At 42.8% G+C, this 25,813-nt stretch overlaps 5 protein-coding genes across 6 annotated transcripts; 3 read left to right on the top strand and 2 right to left on the bottom strand.

Annotated features, from left to right (window-relative positions):
- Positions 1-1,614: 1,614 nt before the first annotated feature.
- Positions 1,615-2,753, bottom strand: LOC116250333 (uncharacterized). The gene has a single exon (XM_031623963.2). It carries the CDS (start codon positions 2,751-2,753, stop codon positions 1,764-1,766), a length of 990 nt encoding a protein of 329 aa, XP_031479823.1. The 3' UTR covers positions 1,615-1,763.
- Positions 2,754-5,155: 2,402 nt separating this feature from the next.
- On the top strand, positions 5,156-6,163 carry LOC116250332 (beta-1,3-galactosyltransferase pvg3-like). Its single transcript, XM_031623962.2, has one exon. It carries the CDS (start codon positions 5,156-5,158, stop codon positions 6,128-6,130), a length of 975 nt encoding a protein of 324 aa, XP_031479822.1. The 3' UTR covers positions 6,131-6,163.
- Positions 6,164-7,506: 1,343 nt separating this feature from the next.
- LOC116250331 (beta-1,3-galactosyltransferase pvg3-like) lies at positions 7,507-8,776 on the top strand. Its single transcript, XM_031623961.2, has one exon. The coding sequence runs from the start codon at positions 7,799-7,801 to the stop codon at positions 8,774-8,776; it is 978 nt and encodes a 325-aa protein (XP_031479821.1). The 5' UTR covers positions 7,507-7,798.
- A 2,856-nt stretch (positions 8,777-11,632) lies between these two features.
- LOC116251284 (beta-1,3-galactosyltransferase pvg3) lies at positions 11,633-12,795 on the bottom strand. The gene has a single exon (XM_031625450.2). The coding sequence runs from the start codon at positions 12,767-12,769 to the stop codon at positions 11,801-11,803; it is 969 nt and encodes a 322-aa protein (XP_031481310.1). The 5' UTR covers positions 12,770-12,795; the 3' UTR covers positions 11,633-11,800.
- A 6,868-nt stretch (positions 12,796-19,663) lies between these two features.
- Positions 19,664-25,037, top strand: LOC116250903 (uncharacterized). Of its 2 annotated transcripts, none has more exons than XM_031624888.2 (5): positions 19,664-20,372; positions 20,901-21,015; positions 21,301-22,056; positions 23,005-23,200; positions 24,045-24,220. In XM_031624888.2, the coding sequence occupies exons 1-5, from the start codon at positions 20,296-20,298 to the stop codon at positions 24,065-24,067; spliced, it is 1,167 nt and encodes a 388-aa protein (XP_031480748.1). In that variant the 5' UTR covers positions 19,664-20,295; the 3' UTR covers positions 24,068-24,220. The 2 variants fall into 2 exon arrangements, with proteins under 2 accessions (XP_031480748.1, XP_031480747.1); XM_031624887.2 differs by lacking the exon at positions 24,045-24,220 and adding an exon at positions 24,227-25,037 and having other exon boundaries at positions 19,766-20,372.
- The last annotated feature ends 776 nt before the right edge of the window (positions 25,038-25,813 follow it).

Here is a 25,813-nt window from a genome sequence, read left to right as displayed (position 1 = left end):
ATGACGTCTTCTTCTGTTCTTCCAAACCGCGGTAGAAGTTAATATGTTGTGGAATTTCTGTCGCACTTTGAGGCATCTTAAACGGTGAATGAACGACATCTCAGACGTTTTGTCCAGTAGGCCTTCTTCCGCTTTGGATGTTTGACGGACAATGTGAGGTAAGCCTCCTACCTTGACCGGATGCGCCTCATTCAAGCATGGTAGAGAACCTCCACCATTTTCTTAGTAAAACATTTGATTTTCCAGAAATACTTGTCCCACTACCAAGAGAGCAAGAGATCATGATAATGAGAGGGTTATAAGGGCCTTGAGACACTCTATCTCGGACTAGCTTTTCCCCCATGGTTCAATGACGATGCACTTGAAGGTCAGGCCAGCGCAGCATCCTATCTTTATAATATCAACTCCCGTCAAAAGGGTTCGAGTACTGAGGACGTTCAAATTGGAGAAAGGCCATCAGATCAATATCTAGTAATATCTTCTGTGTTTTTGTTGGCAAGCGAGATTTTTCTTCTTACCGTCAAGGGACAAGCCTAATTAAATGGCCAAGAACTTAACGAGGGTATTTGATAAGAAAAACGTTGTGTTTTTAAAGTACATGCTGTCCAAATACATCGTCTAAAAGTACATACCATGTATTTAATTTTGTCTCAAGAAATACTAGTGTTAATTTCTAGGTCATCAGGGCTAAATACTAGAGATGATCACATTATATTCCTCTAACTTTTTTATCGATCGCCTGCATTATAAGTACTTGTGCACCAACGAGTCATGCACTTCCTTCTTAGCAAACATTCTCTAAAAGTTCTTAGTCGATAAAGAAAGTGCAATTATTTCTATGTTCACAGATAAAACTCTTATTTGGCATGTACATTATAAATGCAAAGAACCCCTCTCACTATGTAGCGATTATTTGGAAATGCTTGTAAGTAGTTGTTAAAATGCCTTTACCACTTACTTATTAGCAGTATGAGGTGGTTTGGGGGGTCAAACACAAGTAGATCTATTTGACACCTAAGCTGTTACATGTGCCAGCATGAAAAATTGAGTACGTCGGTGCAAAATGATCAAAACATTCCAAATAAGTGGAAAGGAGGAGCTGTACATTGAATAAAAGAAAAATAAATAAAAGTAAAAAAAAAAAAAAAGGTATTAAACTAAACGTTCTTTTATCTAGGAAGCAGACAAGAATCTTATAAGGGCGTATAGTGTGAGGGGTTTTAAGCCGAATGCTGTTTGTGTTTTCCCTTAACATGCCTTTCTTTTCTGAAAACCACCACCTCCATTGTTTTTCGTACGCATGTTCATTGCAGGCATTTCCTTGGTGCAAGCAGCTCGATCTAACACACCATGGGCAAAACGAGAGAACGAATTTTTTGTTTTCCCATTTTCTGCGTTCGTTTTTGGGGCCCTTTCGTCATACTGGGCATCCCAATGTGTTGAGTGTGAATATATAACCAACTTGCAACTTTTGGCGCTTCTAATGGAAGCAATTTTACGCCACAAATTTAAAAACATTCACTGGTCCGAGATCCAAGAAGTTGCACATGGTTACAGTTACAGCATTCACCGTAGATGTACATACCTATGCTTCGGGTTTACTTCTTCTTTCTTTTCAATGGAGGCGGAACTATGGCATTGGCATCTTTAGCTTTGATCTAATGGGCACTAATCACTTCGAAACCACAACGGAGAACTGGCTCAACCAAAGCTTCTAAAGCGAAAAACGCAGAGGAAATTTAATCGGTGTGATGAAAAGAGCACTAGGGGATGTGATAAAACTTGGAAGGCTTGAGATTGCTGGTCATGTTGAAGTAAGTGAGCGCCTGAATCCACTTCCTCTCATCCTTTAGCCCATAGATGGCTATGGTGTTGGGATTGAGTTCGTGTCCACAAGCGTGAGTTCCATGAGAGTCATACATGTAAGCCTTGCCACTGTACCTGTTTTTGGCAGCACGCCGGCCTTCTCTCTGCCCATCATCTCCGGCGAACAACTGTTGCAGACCCACCTGGTGAGCCTTCGCATAGCTGGAGCCACCGACGAGCTTGGTCAGGTCCCATGATAGAACATAGGCCATGCTGGGAGACCGAGCCTGGTCCATCTTTTGGCAGGCCGACTGGAACCCGCAGTACATGTCTTCCCGGGCCATGCTCTTCATCGACACCTCCAGCCCACCTATGTGGACAAAAGTATCGTCGTTTACCTTCATGACGTAGTCGTATGGCGTCGGCCGAGACCCCGGTGGGGAGTCGAACATATTCGGCATGCTTGATAAATAACTGTAGGTCTTCCCACCGTCTTCCTTTTCGTTGCAGTTGAGGATGATGATGTCATCGAAGCGCATGATCTCGACTGCTACGAAAACCTGCTGTTCTTCGTCGGTGAGGTTGCAGAAGACGAATTTTACGTCGATCACGGAAATCTCCGGCCTCTGTGTGCCGTAGACGAGGCGCAGGAAGTTGCGGTGAAGGTAATTGCGGGGGTCGGTAAAGACCCCGATTAGGAGACGGAAGGAGGGAGCTGGTATTGTTGGTGTTGGGTCTGTTTGGTGGGTGATGGTGGCATTGCTGAAGTGGAAGTCCGAGGAGTTGTTAGCAGCAGTTGAACGGGAGAAAGCACCATCGCCTTCTTTCATGATCTCCTGGATGTGGGCCTGGTTTATGAGGACGACGCCAACGACAACGAAGAAGAAGGAGCAGATGATGAGAAGAACACGGATGATCCCGTGTCTTCTTCTGGGGTGGACCTCCATTTTCATGTCAATTGTTTGTGAACAGCAAGAGGGAGAAAGAGAGGTTTGGGTTTATTTGACTCGATTTCTGGTATGAAAATTGCCATTTATGCAAACTGAAAGGGATTTTAGAGGGGGGGGGGGGGGGGAGAGAGAGGGAAGCATTTTGTGTTTTCAACGATAAATAAACGGAATGCGTCGGGTGCAATCATACACCACGAAAAATATGACGCAGTTGTTGACATATTGCCGCTGTTCCTGCGAAAGAAACGGAGCTCCCAAGTTTTTTTTAATGAAAGTGTTTTACAACAAGGGATTTTCTTATCAAATGCTTGTAAGACTTTTAGAAGCGATCAAATCGAGTGTGGTTTCTCCAGTGATATTCAAATCAAATATTTCATTGTTTTCAATTGCTGTGTGTCCAAGTCGATACTTCTCAACGTAAGTCCACATGAACCTGGGAGCCCAAGAGCCGAACAGGGTTTGCCCATGCGTACGTCCGATTATGGAGTAGCAGACCAAGACGTACCCCAAAAAGATACCTGCGAGCATGTTCTTCCGGGGTGCATTTACAGGTCTCTTCTCGCTTGGACTTTTCTCTTGAAGCAAACTCGTCGACGAAGGAAGTGCATGACTCGTTCGGCTCATATTTGGAGTACTTCATAATCTTAAATGAAATCAGCTTCGATCTTGTAAATGTAACTACAAGTTTGATAGACCCCATTGGATTCCTTATGTTCACATACACATAAACAAGAGATTGAGTTGCCAGCAAAAAAGAAGAGGGGTTGGGGTCTTTTCAAAAATTTTTATGAAAAATATATATTTAGACTTTTAACTTTTTTCATAATCCATTTTTAAGCTTCTAAAAAGCTTCTTTTCCACTTAAACAAACGTATTCTGGTGTGCTCATAACTTGTTTCACACAAAAGAAGAGTTTTATACTAAGTACGTTCTTTATCTATAGACTATGGAAGGTTACTGTTGCAGTTTTGGATGACACATACCTGATTCCAGACCTGATTAAGTGGGTTTCAGATTTCGTTATATATATATATATAATTCATGGTTGTGGGCACAAATCCGTTTTGAGATTCATGAGGTTTAATTTATATAATAAGCGGACCGAACCAGCCGGTTTGGTGTTTATTCTCAATCCCAGGTTTTCATACTTGTGGATTGCGTTAAAAAGAATAATTGACTTAAAATGCATTTCACAAAGTACGCAATAGCATTCGATCTCATATCGTGTGTTTTGGGCGGAACACATTATTTTTGTCTTCTAAGTACCTTAACAAGAGAAACATCTCGTAGTTAGGCTCATGCAGAAAAAATATGTCAGTATGTAGATCATGCATGTAGGGTAGATAACTTGCCTTAGTCACATTCTCAAGACAAATCGGGATGCTGCTGTTAAACCATCCAAATACTACCGCTTTGATCCATAAAAGAAAATCATGGTTAGATAAGTTTCTCAATGTTAATCATGCTCTCTTTGTTTTGTGTGTCTTCAATAATCTACGTATGTAGTTCACATGCATAATGGTTGGAGAAAATCATTGTTTGTAGTTTCATGGGCGGTCCAGAAACATTTTCCAGAAGCTTATGACATTTTCCTTTCTTAGAGTATTATAGATAAACTACTTGAAAAGCATGAGGGGGTGTTTATAGCTGACGACCTTTTAAGTTATGTTTGGGTGAGCCGGAAATCTTTGTTTCTGAAAAGCTCAGGTCGGAGAAAAGAACAATCTCACAAGGGTGTCAATGACCTAAGCACGAGCAAAACTATTTGGGATTGGGATCCATAAAATCTTCTCCCCATTATCTTCAAATGACTGTAGGGGCCCTTTTGAATACAAGAAAGTTGAATTTGAACAGCAACTCCATGGAAAGTTCTTAATACTGAGAATTTTAGTGCCATTATGGAACTTCAATACCAAACTTTGGTGTCGGAAGAAATTTTTTGCACATTAACTTCTTAATTATAAGCAGAACAAAAGTATCACGAATCAAATAATATGGGAGAAATGAAAGATGGAATAAAAATTCCAGAAAAGAAAAATTCCAAGTGCCAAATACCGGGCAGTTTCAAGCACCCTCAGTTAGAAGCCGCTTGATTTCTTGTAACTTCTTACCGATGGGATTGGTCGATGTCACCCTCGCCTTCCGGCGGAAGCACTCTGCCATGCCAGCTGCACTTTGACGAAACCAAGTCTATCTCCAAATTTTGACTTCAGCCAATGCATGGAAGTTGGTGCATCTTCCCTTCTAGCTTTGCTTTCAAAGAGAGCCACTTCGTCATGTAGTTGACTAATCGGCAGCGGCGGACCTCAGCCATGGCCCACGGATGCGACTGACGCGCTCTCTCCATCCATGCTTTTAACGTCGGCCGCTCGCAGCTCGCTGTTTACAACACCCGCTCAATGGAGAAGCCAGGGAAGAAGATTGCTGTAGGGCGGGCTGCCGCGGGACTCTCCGTCTTCATCGTCATTGTTGTCGTCCTGTCCTTTAGTTCCATGAACCAGCTGGAACACCGGGCTCTACTGAACGCTGGCCTTGCCGTCATCGACAGATTCACCTCTCGAACCTCACGGACGGCACCCTCATCCAACTGCTCCGCACCGCTCCCCGCCTTCCGCCTTCTGATCGGCATCCTCACCCTGCCGCAGAAGTACGAGCGTCGAAACCTCCTCCGCCTCGTCTACGGCCTCCAGACGCCAAAGATCGCCCAGATCGACGTCAAGTTCGTCATCTGCAACCTCACGAACGAGGAGCACCTCGCGTTCATCGCGCTCGAGATCAAGCGCTACGAGGACATCATCATCCTCAACTGCACGGAGAACATGGACGGCGGCAAGACCTACACCTACTTCTCGAGCCTGCCGCACCTTTTCGGCCCTACGCCGGGCACCCGTTCGCCGCCTTACGACTACGTGATGAAGGCGGACGACGATACATTCGTCCGGCTGGCCGGCCTGGAGGAATCGCTGAAAGATGCGGCTAGAGAAGACATGTACTACGGCTTCCTGGCTCCCTGCGACAACATGGACGCCTTCACTGCCAACTACATGGCAGGGATGGCCTACGTGCTGTCGTGGGACCTGGCCAAGTGGATCAGGAGCTCGAACTACGCCAAGAGCCACCAGGTAGGTCCAGAGGACTTGCTGGTGGGCGACTGGTTCCGAGCTGGTAAGGTGGCGAAGAACCGGTACAACAATAAGCCTACTATGTACGACTTCCCCGGTGCTGTTGGCCCAGACCACACCTGCTCCCATGACTTCATTCCCGGCACCGTCGCCGTCCACCGGGTGAAGCGCAATCGGGACTGGCTGCTTGTGCTCTCCTACTTCAACTACACCAAGGACATCAAGCCATCCTCTTTTTACCATATTCCCTAGCTGCTGGTTGGTGAATTGAGTGTTTAACTCTTTCTTAACATGCATTTTGCTTTTGCCAATCTAAACGTCAGATTAAAAGTTATTCTGTTATAGTTATTAAACTGTAAACATATTCAAACTAGAAAACTCGATCCAATTTCTCACTTGTGCCTCCCTTGAGTTCAAAAAGCGTGGCCACAAACTAGTGTGGTTCTTGACCCAGCTTGTTATATGCATTGACCTAGTGCATGCACGGGGTTTCAAATGATCAGAATGCCTTTGATATGCAAAAACAAAAAGAAGGAAGAAGAAGACAGGCCAAATGAGCGGATGCTTATTGGCGATTCAAAAATTGAAAACACGGAGAGAGAGAGAGAGAGAGAGGAATATTGAGGACTTATTGCAATTGCTTGCTAAATGTTCAATTGCTTATTGGTGAACCAAAGCCTAACATGCATCGATAGAAGAGTGTCAAGCAAAAATCTCGCAATATGTGCCATGACGATGGAGTTAGAATGAAGATGTTGAAGAAAATTCAATTCTCAACCAATGTAGGTAGTCTAACGGAGAGAAGGAGTTCCGTCGACCGGCGAAAATAGTCGGAAGGAAATGTTATCCATGCATCGACGGGAAAATAGTCGGATGGCTTCTTAGCAAAGCTGGAGTTCCTTGACCAGAACCATCGGATCTGATTACGCGAGCAATGAAGCCCATAGTGTGGGCTAAAATTCAGTTTTTTATCCAGAAACGACGATGGATTTAAAATTATATATTTTCGAAACCGACCAATTTACGAAAGTGATTCCTTGGAAAACGTGGACCTTGTGCTTGTGGCCTTGATGATTCCTGCTTTGCACTAGAAAATTAATTTCGACCACAGATCCGCGATGAAGCTAATGACCAGACCGATGAAGCTGGTTTGGTGATTATTCTCCATCCTAGGTTTTCAAACTTGTGGATTGCATTAAAAAAATAATGGGCTTAGAGTGCATTTCACTTCTGTCTGCAATAACATGAGAGGTTGTGTCGTGTGTTTTAGTCTGAACACATTACTTTGTCCGATACCCTTAACAAGTGAAACATCATGTGGGTCGGCTCATGCAGAAAGAGGTTGTAGATCATGTAATCAGGTAGATATCTTCTCTTAGTCTTATTCACAAGATCGATTGCGCATATGAGAGTTCGACGAAGAAGCCAGACTCCAATTACTGCTACCACTTTCAATTAAAAACGTGCTACTTTTCTTAAAGAAAAACCATGTCTCAATGTTAATGAATGCACATATGACGTTTCTTTTCAATCATGTAACACATCAAGCTTGTTCATCAATTTGAAGTTGACGAGTAAAAAGCTGGGTTAACCTCTTGGGTCGATGTTCCTGTAGCCTTTCGCCGGAAGCACTCTGCCATGCCAGCTGCACTCTGGCCTCGCCAAATCTATGTTCCAATTTTGACTTCAGCCAATGCATGTGAGGAGAGGGTCCGGTCCGTCCATCAACGAAAGATGGAGGGTTGGTGACTGCTTTAATGTTATCTTCCTTGCTGCCTTTGCTTCCAAAGAGAGCCACTTTGTCATGTAGTTGACAAATCGGCAACGGCGGACTTCGTCCATGGATGCGACTGATGCGCTCGCTCCATCCATGCTTTTAAGGTCGTCCGCTAGCAGCTCGCTGTTCACAACACCCGCTCAATGGAGAAGCAAAGGAAGAAGATATTTGCAGGGCGGGTTGCCGCTGGAGTCTTCGTCCTCATTGTCATAGTGGTGATCCTGTCTTTCAGTTCCATGAGCCAGCTGGAACACCAGGCTTTACTGAACGCGGGCCTTGCCGTCATCGGCAAGTTCTCCGCTCAAGCCTCCCCACCGACGGCGCACCCCTCCAACAGAACCAAACCGCCACCTGCCTTCCGCCTTCTCATCGGAATCCTTTCCGTGCCCCAGAAGTACGAGCGTCGAAACCTCCTCCGCCTCGTCTACGGCCTCCAGACGCCAAAGATCGCCCGCATCGACGTCAAGTTCGTCTTCTGCAACCTCACGAACGAGGAGCACCGCGCGTTCATCGCGCTCGAGATCAAGCGCTACGACGACATCATCATCCTCAACTGCACGGAGAACATGAACAGCGGCAAGACCTACACCTACTTCTCGAGCCTGCCGGACCTTTTCGGATCACCGCCGGGCACCCGTCCGCCACCTTACGACTACGTGATGAAGGTGGACGACGATACCTTTGTCCGGCTGGCCGGCCTGGAGGAGACCCTAAAAGATGCGGCTAGAGAAGATCTGTACTACGGCTTCCTGGCTCCCTGCGATAACGTGGACACCTTGAAGCCCGGCTACATGTCAGGCATGGGCTATGTACTGTCATGGGACCTGGGGGAGTGGATCAGGAGCTCCAGCTACGCCCAGAACCACAAGGTTGGTCATGAGGACCTGCTGGTAGGCGACTGGTTCAGAGCTGGTAAGGTGGCCAAGAACAGATACAACAACAAGCCTTCTATGTATGACTTCCCCGGCGCTATGGGCCCAGAGCATACCTGCTCCCATGACTTCATTCCCGGCACCGTCGCCGTCCACCGGGTGAAGAGCAACCGGGACTGGATGCTGGTGCTCTCCTACTTCAACTACACCAAGGACGTCAAACCATCTTCACTTTACCATATCCCTTAAACGCCGGTTGGTACCTTATATGTCAATCATGTGCTTGACTTGTTACTTTTGTTAATCCAATGATTAATTGCGTAATATTCTTACACTTGGTGAACTATATGAGATTGGATGACACCCTCAAAAATTTGGTTTTTGAAAGTACAAACCTGGTTTTTAAAATCTCTGTATTGATGTTTGGGTGATAAACAAAAAACCAGGATTTGCTTCCTTCAAGTTTTTGTTTGGATGACCATAACGAGTTTCTCAACCGTGTTTATAGAAATCAATGACAGCTAAACAAACAAAGGAGTTAAATTACGGTTGAATTGAGAAAAGAAAACCATGCATGTTTAGCACAATAAATGGAGGTACATCACTAAAGGTAATATGGCATGGATCTAAACAGCAGAAAGTGAACAAATACCATAATTAGGAAACTGAATTACGGGCATCTGCTGAACACTCTTCAAATATTTGCCACATAAAAAAACTCCTTTTGTACAACTGCTAATATCGCAACTGTTGTAGTCATCTTTTTTGCGTCTTCCTATGATTCTTCATGATAAACTCCCACATGGATACGATAACTACAACAGATCAATGTAACAAGAACGTTCTTCATAAGATCTTGTTTCTAAATAGACATTTTTTCATAAATAAAGTTTTACAATTCAAGAACAGGGAACAAAATCAAGCTTTATTGCAAGGGTGCTCAAGCACAGGGCCATCAACAAATCATAGGCCATGCATCGATCGACAGATAAATGGGTTTGTGGTCTTGTGCAAGCCAAGGTGAACAATGTGCAAGTCTGCATTTTGTGCATTAAATTCATATATAATGAGATCATGCACAACATATATAAACTATACAATTCATTATATTATAACGAAAGATAACAGCCCATTATTAGCGTTCAGCATCATCGAATCAACGCATCAGATCTAGGTTTCCTTCCCTTATATTTCAAAAATCCACAAGAGTATTCTGTAAATTCATTTTTGAATATTTTCACCTTTTTATTATGGAAAGCATTCTGCAAATTCAGAAACTTTTATTTTTTGTGGTGCACGTTCGAAGATTAAGAAAAGCTGGCATATGTGCAAATTTTTGTACGCCCATCAATATGGGAAATTTTAATTTGCGGGCAGATCGGCTTTACATTTCAGATTTTTCTGTTATTAACTCAACTTCCGAAATAACCTTACATTTTTTTTTATTCTCTACAAGTTCTCTTTGAATGGTGCAATATCGATGCGACTTGCAAATGATGGAAGTCGGTACAACGGGGGCATTGTTCTTTTCATTTCATATTATTTTCCTTTTTATGAAGGATAATTTAAACTTTTACAAAAGAGAAAAAAAAAAAAAACGTTTTCAGTTTTGCCTTTTTGTCCTTATAAAGTGGTTATTTTGTCCTTCTTATTAAGTTCAATCCTATGGCCAGTTTGAATCTTCTTTACTCGTGCACCAACAATGAAGACACTCTTTGTTTTAGATCAAAAACAAAAAGAAAGGAAAAAAAGAGAGATTCGGTTTGAAGGGACAGAGAAGATGTGCAGAATTTCAGAAGTTCCAAGGTGATGCCACTCTTTGGTGGTTCTCAGCAAAAGAAAGGTTCCCTCTGGTAAACCAGAAATGAAGGCATTTCCATAAAATTATATCTAAATCGGCGCTCTTAAATTAAAAAACTTTATAAATAAGCACAAAGACGTTCACTAAAAATTATTGAGTGCAGCTCTCTCAGCAAAAGAATCATATTCACTTTATTATCTTCTTAAGAAACAGTTATATATGGCACCGGCATACTCACGCATTACTCATTAACACATGGCTTACTAAGATTAAAGTGTAACTTTGGGGTTATTTACATGGTGAAAATTGATACATTCAAACATTCAAGACCGAAGGGAAACAGAGAGAGAGAGAGAGAGAGAGAGTGAATTTAGAAACTTGCAAGGGAATGGTAAACTTCAAAAACAAGTACCAAATGCGAGAAATATCAGGCAGTATATAACCATCCAAAATAAAAGGAATCTCAAAACAGATGATCGGGATAGCTTGTTTCTACTGCACGTATAAGAGCATAAACAAACACCAGCCTGAATATCAGCGACACTTACTTTTTTCTTCTTCAAACGTTTTACAATATTTACTTGTCGCGATATTTTGTTATTAAGAGTGCCATAAAAAAATTTTGAGACAATGTTGCCGCCGCCCAGTCAAGCTAAGTGTTTGAAACTTGGAGGAGAGGACCCTCTCCTAATTATATATTAAGAACACATGTAGTAACATTTGGATTTCAAGCTAGCGTTAAACCAAGATAAAACCAACTTAAATGGGAAAGACTTTAATTTATTTCTGAACAAATATATTCTCAAATTAAATGAACCATTTTCAAAAATTGTTATACATAGGCTATAAAATACTTTAATATCAAGGATGTCAAATCTTATTTTTGTGCGCTAATATCGAAAGGCCCCTATTGTCAGTTTATGTCAATGGTGGTGTCAACAAAGAGGAGTTGAAATTTTGGCCGCGTTCAATTTAAAGTTTTGATGATCGGTTAAACTCTTAAATTGAGGGAACTTCGTTGCTTATGCATTATGATTTTGCTGAAGAATGTGGAGGTATTTCTTTGAAGGTCTACGAACGTTTGGCAGTGATTGGAGTTCTCGAAAACGAAATCAAATATGGTGATTATTTTGCCGATGAATTGAACAATAATACAGTTTTCCACCTTTTCCGTATTCTACACGTTGAGTAGTCTAGTTGTTGTTTATTAGTCAAAATCTTGTGTTCGAATCTGTATTAAAAACTTTCAAGCATATCACGTGATATGAAGTTGCTTACATAGTGAGCATATTGTTGACCTTGATACCACCGGACCATCCCTTCGATCTACTGCCAAGAAACACCTGAAATTGGAGAGTTTCTACCGGAAAAGTATAGATCGGCCTGAATGTACAAATACTCACACCGGGATCGGGATGTGCCCAATTGGATTAAAACAGAATTGAATAAAGAAAAAATAAACGGACACTTGCTCATGGAATGTGGTAAAGCTTCGATGGCTTGAGGTTGTTGGTGAAGTTGAAGTATTTGAGGGTGCGGACCCATTTGGCGTGGTCCTTGAGCCGGTGAACGGCGATGGTGTCCGGGATGAAATCGTGCGAGCACGAGTCTATCGGCACCGGGATCGGGTAGTCGTACATCGCCGGCTTGTTGTTGTACCGGTGCTTGGCGACGCGGCCGGCACTCAGCCATTCTCCGGTCATCATGTCTTCCGGTCCGGCGGTGTGGTTCCGGGCGAAGCTGGAGTTGGTGACGAACTCCACCAGGTCCCACGACAAGATGTATCCCATGCCGGACATGTACTTATCGAAAGGGTCCATACTGTCGCAGGGTATGACAAATCCGTAGTACATGTCTTCCCGGGGCTTGTCCACGAGGGATTCCTCCAGCCGGTTCAGCCGGAAAAATATGTCGTCGTCGGCCTTCATGATGTAGTCGTAGGGCGGCGGCCTCGACCCGGCGGGGGATCCGAGCATGCCCGGCAGACTCGAGAAGAAGGTGAAGGTCTTGCCGCTGTTCATGTTCTCCTGGCAGTTGAGGATGATGATGTCATCGAAGCGCATGATCTCCAGCGCCACCAGCACCCTCTGCTCTTCCTTGGTGAGGTTGCAGAAAACGAACTTGACGTCGATTTGGGAGATCTTCGGTTTCTGGGAGCCGTAGACGAGGCGGATGATGTTGCGGCGTTGGTAGTGGTCGGGGAGGGTGAGGATTCCGATCAGGAGACGGAAGGCAGGGGGTGGCGGAGATGGTGCTGGGGAGGAGCCGTCGGCGGCGGCTGCGCTGGCGTTGATGGAGATCTGGGTGGCGAAGGAGAAATGGCTGGCGGTCATGATTCGCTGGAGCTGCATCTCGTTCAGGGAGACGATGACGCAGGTCAGACAGACGAGCAGGAAGGCGGTGAGGAAGACGGCCACTTTGGGTATGGCGCCTCTCTCCATACGCGCCTTCGTTGCTTAGATTTGTGAAGAAGATGAGGAAGAAAAAATGTTTACGGTGGGAGAAGAAGAATTGATATATTTATATAAAGAGAGACGTGAATCGGAGTTGACTCCCACTTGGGCGCCGTGTTTTTGGCGTCGTCGCGCGGTAAGGTCGCCGAGGCTTTGAGCTTACGTAGAGCGACGGTAAAGAATGGCATCTATAGGAACATTTGAAGAAAGCCGCGTCTTGTCTGGTGTTGACGGTCTTCTTATACCTCCTTTTGGCCTAATTCATTTTTACAAGTCAACAAGGGCAACTAAGTTGAGCCTAACCTCGTTGGTGCGCTTACCACCTCCTCCTCTCTCTCTCTCTCTCTCTCTCTCTCTCTCTCTCTCTCTCTCTCTCTCTCTCCATCTATTTGCTCTTTTTGGTTTCTCTCTCTCTCTCTCTCTCTCTCTCTCTCTCTCTCTCTCTCTCTACATATATATATATATATATATATAAGGGGTTACCCCTTATATATATTCATCTATATACTTGGGTGCTAATTTGTGAAGTTAAATTTGCCCGCACAGATTATTTTCTGTTTCAATGACATTAGTTAATTATGCAGTAAAGAAAAATGAGACTTAACTGGAAAACTCACTAACATAATTTTCAAATCATCATACTTCATAGATACATTTCGCCGAGAACTTAAACATATTACCATAATAAGAGGGTAAGCATTGTTAATTTAATTAACAAATTCATGGACGTGCCACCAAAGAATACTCAATCAGCATAAAGGCATCAATTACAATGGAACATGTGTCAATTTGTCAATAGCCTACAACCATTTGAGAGTATGAGGAAAAATGTTTTATTCTGTATAAAAGTATACAAAACATGTGTCATGCATTATTTCTAAAAAAAAAAAGTGTTTGTAATAAAAAATATTAGAAACTTGTTCTTTCTTGACTGCATATTTAACACGATGTTCCCTTCACGTTTTATTTTTAAAAACTCAATGAAACTCACAAGTCAAACTTGTGTTACATGATCGACTTTGTATGAATTCCAGTACCTTCCAAAGTATAAAATGCGGTTGAAACACATGGATTCATACCAAAATCTTTGGCCGATCGACCCCATAATTTGCATATAAGATCTTGAAGTGCCATTCAAATATTTCACCAATATGATTCATAGGAATTCCAAGAGTTTTTTTTTTCCCTCTTTTTCTTCCCCCTTTGCAATAGTTTCCAAACCATAAATATTGTAAGTAGGGATGTCAATATATTCGATTTGGGTTGGATATTCGGGTGAACAAATCAGATATGAAAAAAATAATAATATCTGATTAAGAAATCAAATTGGATTTGGATTTAATGAATGACATTCAATGGAATTTGGATATACATAAATATGCATGATATTTTGACCCTATACCATTTTGGCCGTGAAATTTTCAAATGCGATTACAGATTCGTTCCTCCATTTAATTGGGTTTTCTGCATACCTACCTGCCCGCGCAAATTCCTCTCGGCGAATTATTGGTGATGAGAAATGTCAAAAAAAAATATGGATGAAAAAATAATTATTTGAATGCCGCTCATATCGAATTAATCATATAAATTAGAATCATATTAGCCAAATCTAGTAGATCTAAATCATGCACATTACTGTATTAGCCATATGAAAGGCGCAATCCTCCCTTAATAAACTTACGCCCTACTGTATTACTGTATTAATACAACTTATTGCATTAATCCTATGCAGCCCTCCGAAGAGAGGGCTCGGGTTGAATCTTCCACGTCTTCTCGTTGTATCTTCCTGTATTTTGTCAAACTTCCACTTATTAATGATGATCATTCTCATCTCAACGTCCAAGATGGCTGCAACCTTTTCCCTTAATCCGATTCAAAAATCTAAACGATTTCGACATTTTTTATTGCTTATTTGGGGAAGGTCATACCCATGTATTTTCAAGGTTAGGGCTTGCCAAATTTTGACATTTAATTTAGTTATAAAATGTGTATGTTTCATTTATACACTAAATTTCTTGTTAGAAATCGTTTGATTGTTGTCTATTGGGATAGAACAGACAGAACGTCATGTTCATCACGTCATGTCCTCGTTAACAACAATGTTTCTTGTCTACCATTTAATGATTTTAAAAACAAAACAAAACAATTGTCTACCATTTAATGATTTTAAAAACAAAACAAAACAATATGTTTCTTTTGTCTACCATTTGTTTCAGATATGTTATGTCTGACGTTTGTTTTTGTTCCTTTTTTGTTACTGATTTCATATTTATATATATATATATATATATATATATATATATATATATATATATATATATATATATGTTCTATCGTATCCAACTTATCGTTTGGTGAAAATCGACTAAAAAGAACATGTGTGTTTCATTTCGTGTGTCGTCTTGCCATCAATCAAAGGACCTCTTAGTGACATTATGCTTTTACCTCCGTTAACACATTCAAGGTGAGTCGTTAATTTGCATGCCACCCCATTAGAGTTTTGGAGTTCGGCTGAACATGTCTTATTTTGTCTCCAAACCAGTGTTTGAGGGTGTCAATCAAATGCATCTTTAAGGGTCATTTTGCCATTGCCGGGTACTGGGCCGGGCCTATCCATCGAAAATCAGGCCCAGCCCAGCCCGGGTGTGCAGCCGCATAACCCCATCCGGAATGTCCTTGAGGACCGCCGGGTTCTTCCCCATCTCCTCCGGCGTCATCCTCGCAGAGAACTCCTGAAAAACCGTATCATACACATGCAGAATTCCGATGCCTTCTCCGTCCTCTACCGCCACTTGCTCTGCGGGTTTCACGTTCCTGAGGGAGGACTGATACGAGCGCTCGTGGGACGCAAAGGCGGAGGGCTTAAGGTCGCTCTGGACTCCTACGATGAACGTTCTCTCGTCTCGACCACCGGCGGAGAGGACAGAACAGAGAGCATAGAGTAAGAACCACGACAAGGCCAAACATATAAACTAGCAGAATGTATCTGAAGCGAACGCATAATGAGAAACCAGAAACGGCTTTCAAAGGCAGAAACTAACCAAGACCAAACACGACAACCAACCTTGAAGTAGGACTTCATGGAAGGAAGGCACGCCGCGGGGCTGCGATTGGGCCTCAGAGTTCAAATAGGAATAGTCAGCGCCCTTGCTTTTGGGCACCACGATTTCTTGCTCGGGAGTTTGGGAATAGGGGTTTCCTGAACCATATTCATCCATCTCGTCCCCCTCTTCTTCATAGCGGTCCCAATTGGAGGGAAGGGTTGGTTGTATGGGCCTCTCCTGACTTGGATATCGGTTTTAGTGGGGCTTCTTCTTCGTGGGCTTGTTGGCTTCAGGCTTCCGACCGCCATGCTGATGATGTTGGGGTTGATGGGATACGCCCTTTGCTTTCTTCGACGACTTCAAATCCATCTTCACAATTCCTTCACAGGAGAGGAGAAGAAAGAGGGAGAGGGGGAGCGCCGGAGCGGAGAGGAGGAGAAAGAGGGAGAGGGAGAAGGGGGAGCGGAGAGGAGGAGAAAGAGGGAGCTGAGAGGAAAAGGGGGAGCTGGGAGGAGGAGAAAGAGGGAGAGGGGGAGAAGGAGGAAGATGGATTGGGGAAAGGAAGGAGGGAGAGGGAGACGGGGCCCACGGGGACTGGGGAGCATGGGAGTCGGGCCGGGCCGGGCTATCAGGCCCGGGCCTGGCCAGGGACTGCTTTTCTCCGGCCCAGGCCCGACGCCCAGCCCACAGCCCTAATTAATACATGCCCTTAATATTCAGGAATATGTGCCACAATCTAATCATGGAACATTCACAGAGTGGTGGTAAGCATTAATTAACTTGACTGACTAATGGCGCTAAGTGCAAGTGCATGAAAAGATTATTGTCTTTGTTAGTGCTGTGCTTGAAGAAATTATCTCCATCTTCGGCCCCATGACGGCAACACCTGTGATTAGTGCAACTTAATGGCCCTGAAAAAACAATTGCCTTCTCCTTAATCTGCACCAACGTGGTGCATAGCCGCATTTCGATTTGTAATAAAATTCAAACATACATTGCCTAAGTACTTTAATAATGGAAAAGTCGTGCAGAATTGTTGCTCATTTTGTCAGTAAAGCCCAAGCACAATATATTGAATTCTTGTCAACATACGTCTTAGTACATGTCATTTTAATGTCATATTCCTGTTATGTCACGCAATTGAAATATTCGTCTATGGTTAAACCAAACATAGAGTTTTGATTAAAGCAGCCCCCAAGATCAGCTCTTAAAAAGTCTGCCGAGGTGGGAACCAGATCATCTCCACCAGAGAAAAAGTTGAGTGCAATCTGGTCTGAATGAGGCCCATTATTAGTGAGTGCTCCGGTCAACCTCTTATTGAACCGTCAATGGTAGGAAGACTAAGCGTCGCTTCTCAACGTCTAAAATGCCCAACGGTTTGACCATTCGATCCAGTCCCTGGTCAAGCCTTTGCCGCTGCCGCCGCCGCCGCCATGCTTGCATTTTCAGTCAACAATTGACCAATGCTCGACCCAGCTCTTTCGCTGGCTCGGCCTGTTGGCTTAGAGTCCCCCTAGCAATATCCCCCATAAGGCCATAATTTTTATATATATATATATATAAAACATCGCTTGGGGTTTGAACTGGGGATGGGCTGCTTGGGGTTTGAACTGGGGATGGGCTGCTCGATGATGGAGGCTTAACCATGTCATCAAGAAGGCCAACATAAAAATGTTATGTTTATAAAGTAGTTTTGTTTGTTTCACATATATATTTTGTATTCGAATCCCATGTAAGCGTGTTGGCATTTTTTTTTTTTGGGATCTTTTGACAACGAAAATGACAATATTTCGACATTTTAAATCTTCTAAACGATTAAAATATGTTTTGCGCTAATGGAGCTTTTAGGCGCACCTATTAATTAATGTTTGCAGCCAAGCTAACGAAGCGAAACTCTCCTCTTACTTCACCGTGAACGGAATATGAAGGATGACCTTTGAATTGGTGGCTCTGTCATTTCTCTCTATTTTTCAAGCAAGTATTAAGAATGAAAGGGTAGTAGTTGCACCAACATCATTTGATACAACAACTACTAAGATAAGCGGACCGAACTAATGAATATATAATAAAACATAGAAACTATGAAAGTTAAAATTTTTGCGTGTTACAAACTAGATGGTGACGTCTGGGACGTGACCTTTTACCCAAATATATATATATATATATATATATGTTTTGCATTTGTTGAGTGCCACATTATGCACGCGAGAAAACTTAGCGACCAGCACCTCTGTCGGTGCGCTGCAAGAAAACAAAATATGTTTTTATAAATTTTCCTCTAACATATTTCTTTGGAAAGAAAACCATAATTCGGCTCTTCGTCGGTGACGGACCGGACATTAATGCTTACAATGGAAGTTTCGTGGACAAACGATGAAATATCTTTGACGCCCAAGGATTTGAAACCTCAAAATGGCTTTGAGCTGATCTGAGTTTCCCTTAATCTTAACTGAACTGAGTTCAACGCAATTTTAACTTCCCATGTATCTTGTCTCCTTTCTGAAACGCCTAGAAAGTGGACTGACGGTATGTTCTCCTGTTTTGGGTGTTGTTAGAAGCAGGAATTGCAGGTTAATTAGGTCCGTGTTTGTGTCCTATAGGAGGTCAGGTCAGCGCGATGGTCGGAGTGGAGGTTGGTATGCAGCCGCATACATTTTCAGAGAGTAATCGATACGCAAGTTGAAGCATGATGGGGCAACACCTTCAAACACCAAAACAAGCCATGTATCTTAAGGGGACAAGGTGTTGGATAGAATGAAATACTCCTCATATTTACTCGAAAATTAAGGGTGGTGTTAACGAACTAATTATGTTTCAATACAGCACCATGTTTGGGTCTGCAAACCTGTACTTTCATAAATTTAAAATGTGCGGAGCGCCACATTCTGTGTCTCTTGTCCATTGTTTGTGTAGTGTAGCCACTGCAGGCCCCAACTTACATTAAACACCATGTGCAGCCCAACTTGGCTTTCAGATGTATCGACCAACTTCCTCGCCCTACGTCTACGTTGCTTTAGCATTTACACCACCAGATGAGATATCCATACCGAAGCCGCAAGGCCAGTATGGCATCGGCCAGCCCGCACCCTGACCTGCCGCTTTTTCTGTTTATATATTTAAACATTATTTATCTCTCTCTCTCTCTCTCTCACACATATATATATATATATAAAAGGACGCGCCATAATAGACGTACTGAGCTGTCACGAAGTTCAGTTGGATGGATGATTTCCAGATGGCATTTGCCACCTCGTTCATTTCACCCAAATGGTCATGAAATAATATAGTTAGTGCCTCTGAAAAGGGAGGGAGATAATAATGGGCTGGATGAGTCACCAAGCATGTCCAGAATGAATGCGAGAACCTGACTTAGATTTCCAGAATGGACGTTTTATATATTCTTTTGCTGCAAATATAATATAGTCAGATCAGGCTGGACATTGCCATTGACACCCCACAGGAGCAATTGGAATTTACGGTCGTCGAGTGATTCGATCCAAACAAATTTTTAATGTCCCGCATGTCGATTATTGAGTGGCTGTACCACCAGCTCTTTTCTTCAAAAAAAAAAAAAAAAAAAAAAAAAAGGTTTCTCTAGTCGGAGCAATTAAACTATAACATCTAGTCAACTAGTTTAGATTTAAAAATCACTATTTCTTACCATATAACTGCAGGTCTTTTTTAGGTATAACCTAATGAACGATTTCGTGTCGCAGAGGACGAGATGAACATATCGTTGAGTTTCCAATTTTCACTGTCATTGGTAGGTTAGGGAGGAAAGATGCTGCAGTCAGAGATGGGGGACATGATCCTTGAGAGCTTTTGCTTTTCATGACAGTAGGTTTGTGGAATCCAAGCAATTTAGTTAGCTAGGTGCGGGCGGCCGAATGATTCGATCGGGCCTTATTTAGAAGAATTCGGCCAACGCCCTGTGGATTTTACAGGGAGAGGAACAGGAGATCAGGGGTGGTAGTTGGGGGGATAACGTCGCCTGAGGTTAGTTGGCTTGCCGACTCAGGCGACGGAGAGGGAACTGAGAAGCGAAAGGTGGGGCCGCTCGCAATTGTTGGTAGCGAAAAGCCATAACCCACTGCGCGTCTCCAGAAGGTCGGTGGGGTCCGCATGGCCCGGCTTGGTGGCTTTGCTTGCGCCCGTGCGGTAAAGAAACCGCCGATTATTCTCCTTCGGTGAAAAAATCCCCCCGCCGGCGGATTCCTCTCTTTGTCTCTCTTCTGATGGCATATATAATGGGGACGCCTTCGCCTTTCCTTTTTTCTGTCTCTGTTTCTGAACTCTGAACTCGCGGACAAAAAGGCGACTTCCGCCTCTCTCTCTCTCTCTCCCGCTAAGGTCGGGTGCGCGAGGGAAGCCTGTCTGTCCGGGCGAGATTAAGACTCGGACAGACGGGCGTGATCTTGTTGGTAGTGCTCTTGTTCTGCCTTGTAGGGGTTGGAGGGGACGGGAAGTGAGATGGCCAACCAGTTTGATCGGTGGCAGAAGGACGCCTTCTTCTCTGCAGCAGAGGAGGTGCAGGAATCGGCCGATTCGTACGTTTTCTTGGTGCCTCTCCTTTTTTTCTTCGTGATTTTTCTTGTGGCAGTTTGGGATGCCTGGAGTTTGGTTTCGTTTTTTGAAATTTGGGTGCTTTGTTTCGGATTTTCTGCGCCTGGTTTCTGGGATTTCATTTTTTCTCTTTTGGAAGGAGGATGGGTTGGGGATCATTTTCTTGGGCGATTCGTTCGATTTCTGCTTTTGGTGTGTCTCAATAGAGGGTCCGTGGTTTGCCTGTCGACCTTCTCGATCTTGGGTCTCCCTCTCTCTCTCTCTCCCTCTCGCTACTTGGTAGCTTCATACATTAATTTCTTAAGTCTGGTGGAAATGTTTTCTCGTAATATTCATTTGCTTTTTTTCTCCTTCGTTGTTTTATATGGAAAGTTTCCCATCTTCATGATTTTTTATTGGCTAAGTTGGGGGTGGGAAGGAATTTCTGCAGATTTTCATTTTGCCTGTAGGTTTTCTGTTTATAAACTTTGCCGTTTAATTCCCCCTTTTTCCTTTCTCTTTGGTGCTCTCAGAATGGAGTCCGCATATAGAATTTGGGAACGGGAGAGGAAGGAAGGTTTCGCGGTGGATGATTCGGATGAATTGAGGAAGGAGCTTCATACTGCCCTTGGTACAACCAAATGGCAGGTTCGATTTCTAGTTGTCGTTTATGCTTTTGAATTTCGGCAGCTTTCTGCTACTTGAAACCTTGCCTTTGTAGCTTGTTAGGTTTCACTTCTGGGTTTTGTTGTACTAGTCCATTCTTTTCTGCCTGACAATTTCAGTTTTTTGAGCTTGGAGTATATTGAGATGGAGGAGTCTTTATGTTATTGGCTTTGAACTGTTTTCTTCAATATATGTGAAAATTATATTTAGAAGATTGACCACTTTTATGATGTGGAAACTAACCCATCTGCGATGATTGCTGGCCAGTTGGAGGAGTTTGAGAGGGCTGTAAAAGGATGCCATCAAGGTCGTTCTGCAGAAAATATGATTGCCAGGCATAAACAGTTTGTTGCAGCGATAGAAAGTCAGGTGTCTCGCATCGAGAAGGCACTAAGGGATTCTATTGCTGAGGAAGGAAAGCAACCTTTTCGGTGGGTGCAGCTTGATAAACAGGAAAAAGATGATCTAGCAGCATTTCTTTCTGGATCCCCTCAAAACTTGCGTGGTGTAAGACATGAAAGTATTGCTTCAACAAGGAGTTCAACAAAAGAAGCTTTGAAAGAAAATCAATACCCAATCCTTGTTGCCAAGGAACATACCAAGAGTATCTTTGACGCTCAAGGAATTCCCCTTTGCCAAAATGGTCTTAAGGAGGGTGCAGGCACAGCCACTAGCCAGGATGCTAATGTTCCTAAATTAGCGAACAAAGAAATTTTAAGAACTGCCGATGGGGTTCATTCTCCTGATGAAAAGGTGGACAAACCTCTGAAAACTTGGAATTCATCCGATGTTGGCGATTGGAAAATTATAATTGCTGATGAAGATGCTGAGAATAACGCATTGGATGCGCGGCCACAGCCACAGGGAACACTTCAGCTTTGTGGTTTACTTAGAAATATCGAAGCCAGAACAGGAATACATTTATTCAGAAGTAGCTTCAGAAAATGGAAGGTTGATTGTCAACAAGACAAGATTGGAATATCTAGTTACCTTGACCTGCAAGTATCTCAGCGACTGAGGCAGGTACAAGCTTATGTTTCTTTCTACGTTTCTGTAGTTTACTGGCTGCACTATATTCAGCTGTGATGTATAAAATGAGGGAGTGGTCTTGCATTCTGAGGAATGGTTCTAGGTTCATCTTCATAGATCACTACTTGCTTATATGCTGCCAGCAAGTCTGGTATCATTGTCAGATGCTATTGTCTTTCTCTAATGTTGGTTGCTTTGTGAGAGCCTAGTAAGGGGGATGTAATTGTCCTGAAACTGGTGCAAGCCAAAGGATGCACCTCCATGATCGTTGTTGTTCAAGAGTGTCCAATCCGTTTGTGGTAGTAAATAGTCCACGACTATAGTCATTTTAGCTGTCAGCACAAGTGTCTTTCTTATGTTTTTCCCCAATGGAGCTTTGTCAGCCATTCACTCTGACCCGAGTGTCTGGTTTCACTTCGTACTAAAGGAGTTAAGAATGAACACAATTGGTAGTAAGACACATGAAGATAAAAATATTAGAAGATTTTTTTTTCCCGATGTTTGATATAAGACTATTCTGCTGTCCTTTTTCATATTTTTTCTTAGGGTGTTACAATGTATTCTCGGGAGTGAACATTGAACTTTGCTCTGCTACAAACTTTTGCAACTCTGTTCAAAATTGATCTGTGTATATGCTTTGGTGGATAACTTGCATGGTAACCAACTTCTGTTTATATCCAGCAAAACTACGAACTAGAAGGTCCATTAATATGGTAATAAGTATGTAAGCCCCTGACCATTTTGAAAAATATTCAGTATTACTATTCTTATATAGTTTATGGGTTCTTCCTCTTATTCTTTTGAAGTGTTCTGCTATGAAGGAAAGGTAGTGCACTGACATTCACTAAAAATATTTAAAAAAATAAAAAAACAAATTGGAAGCAGATGCCTTTCATTTTCTACAGGTACGCTAATGGATCCTTTCCTCCGTTGTTGGATTAGGGAATGAGCGTGCTTAAAGAGAGGAGCAGGAGCTGTCTCAATAGATGCAGGGAAGATGTGAAAACTTCTAATTCTAAGCAATTTCTTGGGCGTGTGGAAGGATACAGGCGGCAGTTGAAAAGTGTACAATATTATGTTCAATCCAACCCCTCTCTTAAATTCACTTTGATGGTTCTGCTATCTATTTTGTTTGTTGGTAAGTTTGGAGAAGTAGATCTTTTAATTCAATGACTTCTAGGCTTATTTTCTTGATAATACTCCATTATGATGTATTCTGCTCATGGAATGAAGTATTTCTGAGAATTCACACCCGTTGATGTGGACTGCCGATACTTGGGAATTGTGAAAGTACATAGTGATACACATTATATGGTAACGCATAAAAAAAGCCTCTTTTTTTTGCATTGGTTGAACCTGTAACCACATAAAAGCCCACATTGACGACGGGACAAAGTGGATTCAAGTCCCAGATTTTTCTGGCGAATGGCTGAAAATGTGCTTCGTGAAACTTTCATAGGGAAAATGTTTTAGTGTAACACGTTAAATAGATTGTTATATGGGCTGAAATGGAAGATTGAAGCAATGAGCTACTTTGTTCATTGGCCAGCCCAATGCCAAGCCCTTGTGCATTTATGCTTCTTTTTTATCCTTGCCATGTTTAACTCTCTCTCTCTCTCTCCCCCCCCCCCCCCCCCCCCCTTCTCTCTTTTTCTGATTATAGACAGAGAGAGAACAGTGTTTCCCTAGCTTTGATGCACCATCACGTGCCCAGGCTAAAAAACGATTATTTCATTAAATCTGATATAAATAGATTTAGCTAATTGTTCCTATTAAAAGTCCTGCTGTTGGTCTTTTTTCCAGATATAGATCATGTTTTTTGATTCATCATGCTTGCATGCATTTTTTATGAAATTGGTTTTTATGTCCTTGATATTCCTTTTGTAAATGCTGTGATTTAATTTGTTTGTTTAATAAATTATGTATACCATATGTATCATCTTATATGCTTGCTGAATGGAACTTTTTTTGCAACTTGCTAGTGTGCTTCCGACTGGGAGATTGAAATATTGACTGGATATTGATGCCATTCTAGATTCTGTTAACTGTGTTGGATTATTTGAAATGGTGGCAAGGGAATCTTATGTCCAACTTCCAAACTTGCAACTTAGCTGAATTATCGTCTGATATGAAGTCCTGTTTCGTTGTTACTGCTACTGTGCAGCCTCAATTGTGCTTTGCGTAAGCTGAAGTGATGCTAATGGTGGAGCCAAACTCAGTAGCCGCTGCGCCATTCATTTGGTTGAAGCACAGCATTGTCAGGGAACTTGAATATAGCTTCTCAAGGCGATAATAGAATGGCAATGGCTTTGGGCGCTGGCAGTCTCCATTCCCTACAAGTACACTAGCATAAAAGGCTAAATTTCCTTTTGGTTATGATGTCGCTGTGGCTGGGTTAAGAGTTGGAACCGCTGGACTACCTAACTGCTTCTCCACTTGTCTTAATGAAGTGCCTGCACCATTTCAAGTATGAGGTCCTTCGTTGCTGTTGGAAGCTTCAATATTATCCGCTCAAGAATAAAAAAATGGGCGTCTACAGATATACAAGGACGTCCATGGTTGGTCGGTTTCCTGGCCATCCAGTCCTACTATTGTGTGTTGGTTCTGTTGCTACTTGGCTGTGGAGTTGTTCCTGGGCAGGGCTAGGATGCCAGCTGCACAATTGCAGGATGGGTTCGACTGTAACCTTGGACACTACCTTGTGAAAACCTCTCTCTCTCTCTCTCTCTCTCTCTCTCTCTCTCTCTCTTGCTTTCCTTCCCTCACTCTCGCTACCTGCATCGCCGCATATGGTTGTGACATGGGACGGTAGTTTAGTTGGCTTTGTGGATCCTGACGGACAGGGAAGGATACCCAAATTGACAGTCAAGTTTAGATTAGGAGTTATTCAATTTGGGGACTTTATTGTTGGGATGACATATTTGACTTAAAGCCAATTGATGCCTAGAAATTGAAAAATCATATTGTACAGGGAACTCAAGAGGATTTCTGTTCAACCATTGCTATTATCGCCTATTGCTGGTCAAAATGTCTGTATTTGTCATATTTTTGTGTTCTTTTTTTTTTGACAAGAAGCAGTAAGTACCAATTTTGCGTTATAAATCTCAGTAATGGGTCAGAGGTACTCAGCATGCATGTGGGGAGTTGAACTCGAGTTCTTTTCTTCCTGAAGGCTTTACGCGAACAAGGGCGTATGCCTGTACTCCTTTCTTCGTTTTAGTTCCCCTTGCTAGAAGTGCTTACTGAACTGCGCTTAGTTAGATTCATTCGGATTAAGAATTCAGATTCTGTAAATTGGATGTGCTTAAGCCATGATGCAGCCTGCATTTTCGTTCCTTTTTGCATTGGGATTGGGTATGGCATCCTCGAGTGATTGACACTGCGGCGATGAAATTTCATTCGTGGAGGTGAATCTGGATTTAAGGGCAATCTCGTGATTGAGATTGAGGAATGTGCAAAAGGGGTCGTTGATCAATCCGTCGTCGTCCTTGTTGTGTATTAATTACATGGCCCATCTTCGTGCTGGTGGAGCTGGGGAAGGTGCTGACTGGCACTATTTTAAATGCTGGACAGTTGTAGAATGGGTCTCAGTGCTCCACTGGGACCTCGGCTCTGAAGTATTTTTAAAAAGAGGTATCGAGTATGGAAGGTGGATGTTTCTGCTATGGAGATAGTGACGTGACCTTGCGGGCAGTTGCAGTTGATGTGCTGCCTCCTGCTGCAGCAGCACTCACCTGCGTCGCGTGAATCT

The sequence above is a fragment of the Nymphaea colorata genome, chromosome 3, assembly GCF_008831285.2.
Source record: "Nymphaea colorata isolate Beijing-Zhang1983 chromosome 3, ASM883128v2, whole genome shotgun sequence".
Taxonomy (NCBI): Eukaryota; Viridiplantae; Streptophyta; class Magnoliopsida; order Nymphaeales; family Nymphaeaceae; genus Nymphaea; species Nymphaea colorata.
The sequence above is the reverse complement of the archived record's forward strand: the minus strand, read 5'-3'. Positions and strand labels throughout refer to the sequence as shown.

Bases quoted from the DNA above. Each gene is read 5' to 3' on its own strand.
- LOC116250333 (XM_031623963.2), bottom strand. From the start codon at position 2,753: ATGGAGGTCCACCCCAGAAGAAGACACGGGATCATCCGTGTTCTTCTC.
- LOC116250332 (XM_031623962.2), top strand. From the start codon at position 5,156: ATGGAGAAGCCAGGGAAGAAGATTGCTGTAGGGCGGGCTGCCGCGGGA.
- LOC116250331 (XM_031623961.2), top strand. From the start codon at position 7,799: ATGGAGAAGCAAAGGAAGAAGATATTTGCAGGGCGGGTTGCCGCTGGA.
- LOC116251284 (XM_031625450.2), bottom strand. From the start codon at position 12,769: ATGGAGAGAGGCGCCATACCCAAAGTGGCCGTCTTCCTCACCGCCTTC.
- LOC116250903 (XM_031624887.2), top strand. From the start codon at position 20,296: ATGGCCAACCAGTTTGATCGGTGGCAGAAGGACGCCTTCTTCTCTGCA. The intron at 22,057-23,004 runs GTACAAGCTTAT...TTGTTGGATTAG, and splicing joins TATCTCAGCGACTGAGGCAG to GGAATGAGCGTGCTTAAAGA. The intron at 23,201-24,226 runs GTAAGTTTGGAG...GCTACTGTGCAG, and splicing joins GCTATCTATTTTGTTTGTTG to CCTCAATTGTGCTTTGCGTA.